General features: G+C 40.1%; 1 protein-coding gene across 1 annotated transcript in view; it reads left to right on the forward strand.

Moving 5' to 3' along the window:
- brinp2 (bone morphogenetic protein/retinoic acid inducible neural-specific 2) overlaps positions 1 to 12,196 on the forward strand; it is a 128,970-nt gene that overhangs the window by 60,788 nt on the left and 55,986 nt on the right. The window contains exon 5 of the mRNA XM_061083590.1: positions 11,220 to 11,456. Within this exon, the coding sequence (XP_060939573.1) occupies positions 11,220 to 11,456 (237 nt within the window). The remainder of the gene's footprint in view (positions 1 to 11,219; positions 11,457 to 12,196) is intronic.

A 12,196-nucleotide genomic window follows, 5' to 3' on the forward strand; every position in this document is an offset into this window, starting at 1 on the left:
GAGGAATAGTCACCAGCTCTGACCTGTAGCGTCTTCTAAACAGGAGACAAAGGGTGATCAAACTTTCTTGCCAACAGAGGTTTGTCCTTGAGACTGTGCCTAATGCAGAGACACTATTGAGACACAACTTACCAGTGGGCACTTCAGAGTTCTCCAAATCTGAAGTATAATTTGCTTTTCTATTGTTAGGCCGAAGACAATAGTGTTGTTAGGATGCAGTGTGTGTGCCCTGTGCTTCTGGGGTGATGAGTATTATCAGCATCTGGCTGCAGTTTGGCATCCATGAGAGAAAATAAATAGCTTGGTTGCACAAGTGTATTATGTATGAATGTATTGTTGTTCCATGTATAAATACTGTACTTTCAAAAACACGGAATCAGGAACAAATGTATTTAATGTTTCTTAAACACAACCACCTCTTTAGTGTATTGTCTTTCAGCTCCTGGTTCAGTTTTCTTATGAACAGAAATTGTATTGTTTGATTCTGATCTCTCATCAACCTTATTTTTAGCAGCGGAGTGTAACTCCAATAAACCCAGTTCACGCTTTTTGCCCGACCTAAGACATACAGACGTTGGGTCGCATACAAGAGCATTTTCACTTTTTTAAGCCCTGATTCTCTTTTATTTCCTCTGTGTTGCTTGTTGGGGTGCTCCAACCTTGGATTGACCAGATTCTGTCAATTCTCAATAAAAACCTTTTCATGCGGTGCAGTTTTCTTTAGCAGCATAACTGGCAACTCTAAAATTAGGCAACTCAAGGCAAAATCTGTCCTCAGAAGTTCCTTCTATTTTCATGATTCCTAATGTGAGCAATTTGGTGGTGAAACTGGTGGAGCATTTAACTATTTGCTAATACATTTGCTGTACCTACTTAACATGAATGTGTTTTCAACTTGTCCAACTGGCCCAATTGCCGGTTCCTGCAAAAACAAATGTGATTAATGTTGCTTTAAAGTTCAGAAAAACGAATTACTTAGAGATTACCAAGAGGTAAATTATCAAAACTCAGCTCATGAGCTTCATGAGGACTGTGAGTTAACAGCCCAAACTGATTTTAGACAGAAATACAATATGTGTTCTGATCAGATTTCAGATAAAAAATACCTAACTTGACCAAATTTCAAAACCTTCAGTCAAGTCAGGTGAGACGGGCAAAAAAAAAGGCACAATTACTGACATCTCTCAATGTGAATAACAAGTGTGTGTGAAAGATAGATCTTAGAATTTAGGACTAGATGGTAAATATCCCTTGTACATTTGAGGGTACAAGTTAGATTATCAGATGTTAGTGACATAACTTCAGTTCTGCGCCTTAGCTTCATCAAGTGCGTCATCAAGTGTTTTGGCCTTGAAATCAACGAAACAGAAAATGAGGAATCTGTCTGTAATTAAGAAAATTATTTTTTTTTAAACTTCAAAGAAATTAGTTCAGTCATTTCTTTTGTCAGGTCCAGAGAGGTTTTGTTTGTGAGTCCATTAAGTTGTAGGTGAATGCGTCTTTGCTAAAAGAACAAATTCTCTGCAATATGAACCCCATATACTTTTGTTTGCCTCTTTCAAAACATTACTGATTATCATGTAGAGGTTTAAAGAGGGAAAATGCCCTGATCTGCAGGGTTAATATTGGTTCCTTTTTATTTACTAATGGTGTAATATATGACGTGTTTATTCTCTGATCTTTTTTTAATGGAAATGGAGAAAGTGCAACCACAGCGATGTCCAAGGGTAAACTCTTCTAATTCCATCCAATTAGCTTGATGGGTTTCCATTTACCTGGAATTTCAGAGCTTTTCCTGGGAGCCCAATCAACACAAATTAGGTCATGCAAGTTGTTGTTTATTTTCATTATAATCATAGGGATCAATCTCTCTAATTCCTACATTCCTATCATTGATTTGTACAGACCTCTGCATTGTAATTCTACCTGCACAGCCTTTGTATCGAGCCTCTGCACTGCTGCTAACTGAAAAGAAACAGTATTAGAGTTGTAGGACAGAAGTGTTACATTGTACTTTCTTTTCCCCAAATGGTTCAACACTCAGCCGTTCTTACTCTTTCTGATCTGTCTCTATTTGCATGCCCCCGTGTATCTTTAAGCTTTGCCTGTGCATGTGTTTACGTATGTGTATGTGTGGGTGTGTGCATATATGCCTCTGTTAAATCAAGACCATTGTCTTTCGTGCCAAAAGAGGCTTCCATCTCTCATCATTAGCGGTTGACAAAAAACAGTGTGGCTTTAGCCTTGAGTCAGAGCGGTGCCTTGAAGTGGAATTGTGAAATTATTATAATATTCTTTATTGAGTGTATGGCAAAACTCTTTGCCTTCAAAATGAAACCTCTTCGTTTATAGTTGTGTGGCTCCTTTGAGTATATGAACGTGTTTATGCGCGTTGTGTGTGTGTGGGCGGTGTTCTTGAGCGGGAGCACATCGACAACACATCCAGAGTCCAGGAAAAACCACCCTGACAAAAACATCATGGAGAACTGTGTGGGGAGCGACAGAGATACATAATATTGAAACCAGTGCATCAGTTGTCTTGGGCAGCCTTGAACAGCCATTAGCCTAAATACTCCAACTATGAGAACCTTCACTCTCACCACAATGTGAGTATGTACATAAGTAACAGGACTTGGAGAGTTCTGCACCAAATAGCTTTTACCCTGGTGCACAGCCAATTCAGAACTGGTTGGCAACAGCAGACTGGTGCATTGGAAAGGTCCATGTTTGGTTCTCAAACCTTCCAGAACCAGGTTCTTTCATGACCCGACTTGCATTTTGTTTACCCGCAGCAACAGGAGAGCAACTGCATTCATTCCTTTGCATTAGTTGGTTTTCAAATTCAGTAATCTTACATTTTAATTTTCAGGAAGCTTTTTGTTTCTGCTGCTTCAGCACACGTTTTTCGATTTTTAATCACTATCATCAGTTGTTCCAACTTTTGGACCAGAACATTTGTGGAGGTGTAGCATCCCTTGCCAGCTACTAGCACTTCTTTTTTTTTTTCTTTTGGCGGAAATGCATTGAGCCTGTTCTCCATTAGGCACCAGCACCATGTAAGTGGACAATGACTAAGGTCTACTGGATCCCCATCCATACACTGCTGCTGTCACTCTTAATTTTTCACTGCACTTAGGCTGGTTTGACTGTGGTATTATGTTTTCCAGAGAACTTTACTGCCTGTATGCTGCTGGCCTTGGGTTGATAATATAGCCAGGCTAATTGTCAACATTAAAACCTTGAAGAAATAAGACTCTATCACCCTGCATTGCTGGATCAGTATCTGCTGTACTGTGCACCCGTTTGTTGCAATGACCCTGAGAATAAGCCAACACTGACCTTTTCTGTAGATTGGGGTACGTACTTTGTGTCAGCGTCTTCTCAATCATCAAGCTGACTTCTGTCTGCCCTTGACCAAAACTGCAAACAAAGATTTCTTTATCGTCAACTGTCATTTTATTATAACTGGACATGTCTACTTGAACTCAATACAATTCTCAAAGCATTGCATCTCCAGTCAAGGTTCCCAAGAAAACCTGTAGAATCTGCCCTGAGAAATGACTTTCCAAATAACTAATATCAAAAACATTCCCAAACCTAAACGTTGTTTTTGCACATTGTCACTTATGCACCTATTGCCTTTCACATCATTTGTTTCATTGGTTCATAAGTGATAGATCCTTTAGACTTGCAGATTAGCAAAGCTAGTAAATTTAAGCAATCATAGCTGTAAGCCCCATTCCAAAGGTCCCTTTACCTTTAAAAAGTGCACACCACCTGAAAAGATCTCCCTGAAACCTAATTCAGGACCTAGCTCTTCTGATGGAAACATTGTGTCTCGATACAGTAGCTTATCATTAAAAAGTCAACGAATTAAACAATTACAAACCGTGTGGAATGCTCAGTTACAGCTATTTTCCGTTGCACTACAAGCAAAGATCATCCTTTTCAATCAAAGTCTCTTTTTGAACCCAGCAACGGAGATATGAGTCTATAATGGTTTTCTCTGAAAACACAATATAGGCTTGGCCCAATGTCAAAGTAGTTTCTCAGTGTATTGGCCTTCGCGGAGGAACTCCAGGAAAACCTCTTAGAGATCATTCCCCAAAGCGCCCCAAACATGCCTTTAGAACTCTGCTGGAATTCCATCAATAGCAGGAGCAGGGCCAAGGGACAGATGCTGTGCAACACTTGTGAGTTCCTGCAAGGTGAGAGATCTATCAAGTGCCTCCCTCTGCTGAGGCCTTAGCCTGGGCAGTCACTAAAACAAAGTCTCAACACGCCACCTGTCACTGTAAAACGGGGCATACGTTTTCTTTGCAAAACTTCTTATTTGTCCCTCCTCTGATATCACAGCCCCGAGTGGCAGTCTCAATGTAAGAGTTGTTTGAAGATAGCGACACCTACATAAAGGTGGAGGGAGAGTGCCAGGTGAAACATCCTCCTTTTGTATTTGCCATGATAGACGCAATTTATCCTTGTAACTGGAAGACCAACAGGCTCTTAACCACTCAACACCAATCAGGCCTTATCTATTCCCAGCCTCAATGCCCCGCATTTTGAATCCACTAGCTGAGAACACAGCTGATTATAAAAACAACCAGTAAAGTACAATCTGCATTTCATTCTTTGCAACGGATAGTCCATCTTGACGTGACTGAAATGTCGGGCAAGAGTGAGACGGAAAAAGAAATGCAGGCATGAAGATAGGAATAAAGGGAGTCACAGAGAGTGTGATACAGTAGCATCTGTAACAGCCTGTAGGAAACGTAATGTTTATGAAGCTCGGTCACTGCCAAAGCCTAACACGCTGTGAGCTGGAGCACGGTCCAAAAGTACCAGCACCACCATCTGCTGTACAGCCAAGAGTACATTCCAGCGGACCAAGTGCCTTTCGGAAGCAAAGGCTTAGAGAGAACACACACACACATGCACATACACTCAGACACACACTAATAACAGAGGGGTGGGGATCATGGGGGAAGCTTAAGAGCTTCAAATTGCCCAAAATGGAAAGTGTGGTCCCTGCTGGAGACGGAGAGATAGACAGAAACGGAACCATGGGTCGGCTATTTCTGGTCTTTTGGAGTGATATAAATCTGTGGCGGAATGGAAGCAAAGCTTTATGGGTAATGACCCGAAAAGCCCCCCTCAAAGGGAGATACCCACTGTCTTTTTTCGTGGATTTCATTGTAGGGATTTGAAAATAGACGTTTAGAAGAGACAAAAGTAAAGACAAAAAAAACAAGAAAGATTATCTTTTAATAACTGTTGCCAACGAAATAAAAAAAAAGTAAATATAATCAAGTCAAGTCTGCTGGAGCCTTTAATCCCTAATCTCTCATTTTTTTATTATCAGAAGGCAGACCAAAGTTTAAAACTGTTTATCTCTAATTCAATTTACAGTTCACATCAAGGTGGATTGATAATTGATATATGATTGATTATTAAATCAATGACCTCAGAGCAGTATTCAACTATAAAACATGTTATTTATATTTCACTATTAGATAAATATATAAATTTTAAAAAGGTGGCAACATGGCGGCAAAGACGTTGACATTATGTTGGACAAAATATCGGGATCAGTAAGGCAATGATCAGTTTGTACACAAGGAGCACAACTGAAGACATGTCCCTAACATCCGCTGTTGGTCACTAACACCAACTGGTGATAGGCATTTATAAGTGCGGTAGAACACATTGGGATATTCTCCATCTTGTCCTGTTCTAAAATGGGACAGTGTTTAGTTAAAAAAGGATAATGATGTCTGATCTACTGAGTGGGCCACATGGCTTTGATAGCACTGCCATACAAGCCAGTAGCCAGTCAGATTTACCTTTTAGCCTCAGCGTTTTCTCAAGTTCGGACTGAATCGTAGGCCAAAACATTGGATAACAACTGAATTTATGTCCCTAACACCCGCTGATGGCCGCTAATACCTGCTAACATCGACTACTAGTTGGCTACTTACTGTAAATTGTGCAGAAGACCTTCAAAAATACAAGGGATGTTGTAAAAAGGTTTTTCCACTTGGCTGAGAAATTTTGTATCTATGGAAACAAATGGAACAAAGCTTTTGTTCACTGAACAGACAAAAATAGCCTCAGACAAAAACATAATGTCTCTCTAGTGACTGTTATGTTTCATGTTTCAAGTGCTACATATCCTGGATGTGTACTGCGTCCCCTGGTTGATCAGTGAACCATACGATGGTATGGGGATTATGCATGTATAAAGAAAAAGTAACAAACAGTCTAGCATCTTTAAGTGCTTGCAATATCTCAGTCACCATTCTCTCTTTTCCCTCAGAACCTGCTTCAGTTTATTGTAAATCTTGCCATGTCAACACTAGCCACTAAAAAATGAAACTATTATAATTTTGATAAAGTTAAACACGGTTACTTTGTAAGTGTTTGTAAAACTGCTGCTTATTGCGTCATTGATACTTAAAATCATCCATATTCATGGTATTCTGTCAGGTTATTGTTTAGGGTCATTCTACCTGATAAGTTGTAGTCTCTGCGGTCTAAAACTTTTTAAACCATTCTCTACGCTCTGTCGCTCTGACCACAGCCCCTCGGCTCATTTATCAACCAAAAATTGGGTACAGCTTGCAAATTAGTTATTTAAATTTAGAGTAGATAGACAAAAGTAAAGCAAGGAGTTGTGATCATGTAAAATATTTGAACCTCATACCTTTCAGTTGTCCTCCATCCACCCTTCCTTCTATTAATTATACCAATTTTCCTGTGAGTGTTTGCAACAAGTTAACAGAGTGAAAAAAGATGACTCAACATATATAAATATGCTGAAGACACATTTTATAGACAGGAAGGGGTGAATCCACACTGCCATCCTTACTCCACAGCAGTAGTTATTTTATTGTGAAAATAGTAGTTCAATTCACACAAAGTACACACAAATCACATAATATAAGCCATTATAGGATGGATGGGGGACGTTGAATACATTTAAATACTGGTGGAGGGGAAAACAAGGCCCTTCAGGTAAAGTTGTAAAGTTGAATGCAGGAGAAAACTTTCAACCAACGATGTGAACACTCGTTTGCTTTGCTGGTGAAACGACATTTAATTTTAACTTCCATTCAAATGTTCAAGTATGGGACTCCTTTTCAGCTAATCCTCCTCTCAGAGAGTGTGTGTGTGTGTGTATCCCGGCAGTTTAGGAAGAGTCACGTTGAAGGCCTCTTTCAACCAAAAAAGCGCCTGCCACATGATTCCCACCTCGGCAGCATGCATACTGACTTAATTGCATCGCTGGGGCTTGTGTGGCATCAAATTATATAAAATGCCAAATAGGGGTTATTAGTCACCTTAGACACATGTGACATACTGAGGTTTGAGTTTTTTTATTCATTTTGGAACAGCAGATGAGAGCTGCCTGAGGAATACGACGAGCGAGTCTCAGGAGTACTAATGTACTGCTGCAGTAGCTACACCATCATCATCACGGTTATGATTAAAAATAAAGTTATTGTTATGCTTGTAGAACAATTGTGGATTTTTTCAGATTGTGAACAAAGAGTGTTTGGTTTCGGGTCGAGGGAGAGAACATCATTTTGGTTTAAATGATTCCTTTAAAGGACCTCATAGTCGTGGTTACAGTAATAACGATCATGGTCAATGATGACAATTGGTCTGAGACATAAAATAATCAGGGGCCTTCTGTCATTGTTCTGCGTCATACTTACTCCGGCCACAAGAGGTCACTTCTTAACAGAATTACGAAGCAAGCTGACGCAGGAGGGGAAAAAAGTTCAACATATAAAAACAGAGATACATAAATAAAAACTAATTTGTCATTAAAGACAATCTTCCAACAGTATTAGAACTGATTTAACATAACCATTGAGTATTAAATACATTTATAAAGATACTTCCCCACCTCCTAGGTAAATGGAACATCAGACCTGAGACAATACTAAGTCACTCAATACATGGACTACAATCTTCTTTCCGCACTGCCACATAACACAAGACAGTTACTCTCGCATCCAACTTAATTTCCGCTGTCCTGAACAATAAAAAATACTAACAACAAACTCTTTAAATCAAAAAAATGTTAGACTGTGAGAGGGAAAAATAGATTAACAGTCTGTTGTCGACAGGAAGTGAACCGAAGGCCAGTGTAGAAATATTTCACATTACATTGTGCAAGTAGAGAATAGCTTTAAGGAATAACAAACCACACCATTACACACAGCTGGATGGTGTGACACTTAATGCCAAGGTTCTGCAGAAACGTCAGGACTCCTGCTATTACTGCTGCAGTCAAAATCTGACACGTCCTTTTAAACCCTGAGTTAAATGAAGGAAAGAAGAAACAAACAGGGCACTGGAAGAGTGAGAGAAAGTGGGACATTTACTGTTGATAGGGAGAATGTTAAGCTGTCTTTAGCTCTCCGCAAATAAAACGTACAACACACACACACAGTACCTGCCAAAGCAAGGGAGAAGAAAAATATGACCAATTACATCTCTTTCCAAGCCATTGAAAGAGTAAACACCAAAGAAGAGACATGCATATTCATAACAGGGCAGTGGGGTTGCCTCGGATGATGAAAACGATCCAGAAAGACACTGGGAAGTGGAAAGGGGAAATTGATGATTATATCACGGACAGACAGACATATTCAAGTCTTAAAAAAGCTGCCTGCTGGTTTCTCACAGATGATGCTGTTTTGAAATCACAAAGCAGCTCTCAATTTAGTGTAATACACTGTGCAGTCATGAAACTTTGGCACCATAATTAGCATATCACTGTTTTTTTGAATATGATTCTAATCATGAAAGTGGTGAAATCTAAACTGTGATGTTTCCCCTGCTGTGAAGACACGGAGACGGAGCTTAATTCCCACAGCGGGAGCATTTATTATTGGCTTTGGAACCAGTAGGTTGGGTCTCAAATTTTATTTTGTAACTTTGTAAGAATGTAAATCGATTTTTAAGTGTATTCAGTGAATAACTTTGAATAACTGACGAATTATGCTTCATACTTAAAGGACGGCACACAGTTATGTTACTAGACATTGGGAGATTCTGGATTGATTCTGATGACATGTGATACAAAGGCTGATTACACACCCACACACACACTGATGCTCTTAATACACTTATAGCCATCTGACACTTTTCTCAAGTGACTCAGATACACTTAAGACAAGTGACAGTGAGCCAACATGGACACTTGAAGGACCTTAAAACTAAAGCAGCTAAATGGATTTAAACCATCCTTGATTTAATGATGCACATCTTTGCCTTGCTTACTGTGGCATCTCAAAACATATCCTGTAAAAGTTAAGGTCAGTCTAAAGGTTCAATTCAGTGCATTTTTCCAGTTTTTCCAGGCTTGTAAGTTGGTCATGTATGCTTGGATGGCACGCTGCACTCTGAAAGCTAGCTGCCTTTTTATGATTTGATAATAAAGTTTGTGCTATTGTTGGTCTGAGCCAGGTGAAGTCTGTTTTCAAAGTTTTAAAAAGAAAAAAATAGCGATAGTTTTATCAAGACTCTTCCAAATGCAGCCACGTACAGACTATTCTACTCCAGACTTAAGGTAACACAGGAACAGAGGTTTCCTGTTCACCATTGTAATTTAACAAGGGAGTCAAGGAGTTACGGCCGTCGGCTGTTTCCTTGCTGCCCATTAAGATGTGGGGCAGTGTGTTTTATTCTCCCACAGGTGAACCACTCCTCCAACCAGTTTCTATTTTCCATTTTCTCTCCAGTTTCCTCTTATTTTATCAGGCCTCATGTTACCCTCATAAGATATTCAATCTATATCATTTGATGAGTCATCATCATGGGAATGGAAATCTTTGTGATCGCTGAACACTCGTTTCCTCCTCATCCTTCTATCCATGCACTCCTCAATGCTAGAACATCCATCACACAACATAACACACAAGTGTCAGCACAGGATTTATATATTTAGAACCATCGGACCGATTACTTCACACATCAGTGGGAAACTAACCTCCACTCTGGGATATTATTTGGAAATGAAAATAAAGTTTTGTTTAGTTTTTTGTAAGTGATCTCAAGTGCGCTCTGTGCTCCTGATGGCACAGTCACATTCACTGCAAGGATTTTACACACGCAAACAGACACACACACACCCACTCAATGAAACTTAAGTCATACTTCATGATAGACGCAGTGTTAGAAGAAATTATTAAAAACTGTTAATGACTCGGATCTTCAACCCTGCAGTTTGAAGGTATCTGAAACTAATTTGCTGTAAGTTGCCTTATATCTTTATCAATTGAAGGTTGTGGAACAGGTGTGTACCACGTGCACAAAAAACGCTGTTGGTTTTAATGTTAATGATGAAGGTGGTTATAAATGAGGCCTCTAGGGCAGCAGGTTGTTTGTGGTGACTGCAGACTATAGTTGACCACTGGAATAATGAGGAAAAAATATTTGTATTTCTATTGTCTAGTCCCTGTGATAATAGCATGGCAACTGCAGCTGAGGCTTCTCCACCAATCAGATACAACACAGTGAACCATTTGAAACGTGGTCTCAACACGCAGACACACACACACACACACACACACACACACACACACACACAAATAGACTGAGCCAGATGATGAGCCGTTGTCTTTACACATGTCATTTCTATCAGCCTCAGACGTGATAAGACATGTTATTAGTGTCAGAATCGCTTTGCAATATGCAATGATGACAGTATGCACACTGCAACACAGATGGGCATTTCAACAGCTGTATATAGTAGAGCGTGAATTAGAGCAGTCACTTTGGTGTCATGGACTGACAACATGATAGTGAATATCATATCACATGTTTATAATGTGCATCCATTGAAGGAACATTCAGTTGCAGGTTCAAGAAAAGGTGCCTTTGAAAACATCTCTCCTCCAGCAACAGGATCTCATGGTTGCTACGGCCACAAAGACTGTTGCTTTCAAGGAAATACAATTTTCCACTCCAGGATGTGATGAAAATGAATAATCCTGAAACAAATTACATGTCAGGTGCTAATACTGCATTGAGAATTTCCTTTATTTACTCTAATAGAGAAATATTTTTTTCTGCAGTGCAACATTCTCAACACTTCCCCTTTGAGCCTCACAAAAATATAACGTTGAACCAGCTTGAAAAGGAAAATAAACTTATCTCTGACAATGAAGCAGACCTCACCACGTATTTATCTTCTTGTATTTTTACAGGCTTGCAAGATGTCCTTCCAGAGTTCCTGCGTGGGCGTTTTGTGGAGGCAGCCCTCAGCTATGTGGCCTGCAACTCAGAGGGTGAGTTGCTCTGCCGCAACAACGACTGCTGGTGCCGGTGCTCTCCCCGCTTCCCAGAATGCAACTGTCCCTTCGCGGACATCAAGGTCATGGAGGAGAACCTGGAGAAGAGCAAGGATGCCTGGAGCGGCTTCAACCAAGAGTTCATGGAATCAGGTATGGGCTGTGATGGTTTCCATGAAACCTGTTGAGCTGCTTACTATGAGTTTGTGTTGAATGAAGTTTTAGTTTGGTGGTTTCTTTTCTGGAAGACCAGTGGATGTGTCAGGAATTAATGGGGGTTTTAGCTTTGAGTTGAACTTAACACATATTTAATCAATTCATGGAGAGTACATGTTGGCATGGCGATTAAGGGCATTTTGTGACACTCTTGGATTTTTAAATATGATGAAATTAAGCTGTATGCCTAGAATTAGTGTGTGATTTTTCATATATTTCTAATACCTGTGTAGGAAGTTTAAGTTTGTGATTGCATCTCAGTTATCTAGATTGTTTAGCCACGAGCAACGACTCCAGTAGCTACACACACCTTTGTGACAGATATTTTGTATGAAGTAGAGGCTTTGTCAGCCTTGACTGAGCAGCTTGAATGAGACAGCTGGGCTAAAGCAACCATGACGGAGACAGCGCGGTGGTCCAGAGCTGTTTGAACCACTGGCACAGGCAGCCGTAGTGTTGGCCACCTGGAAACAACAGAGTAGAGAACCCCTATACTTCAAACGACAAGCCAAGGCTAAAGCAGCTGTGGACATGGAGGGGCAGGAAAGGCTGGGGGACGTCTCTGAACGGCAGAAGATGTGCTGGTTTTTAGGGTTTGGTTTGAGCATAGATTTGAAAATTAGCATAGTTTTCCATTTTCCCATTTTGGAGCAGTTGCTGGTGTCAGGGGCCTGTCC

Source organism: Limanda limanda, chromosome 13 (assembly GCF_963576545.1).
Source record: "Limanda limanda chromosome 13, fLimLim1.1, whole genome shotgun sequence".
Lineage (NCBI taxonomy): Eukaryota > Metazoa > Chordata > Actinopteri > Pleuronectiformes > Pleuronectidae > Limanda > Limanda limanda.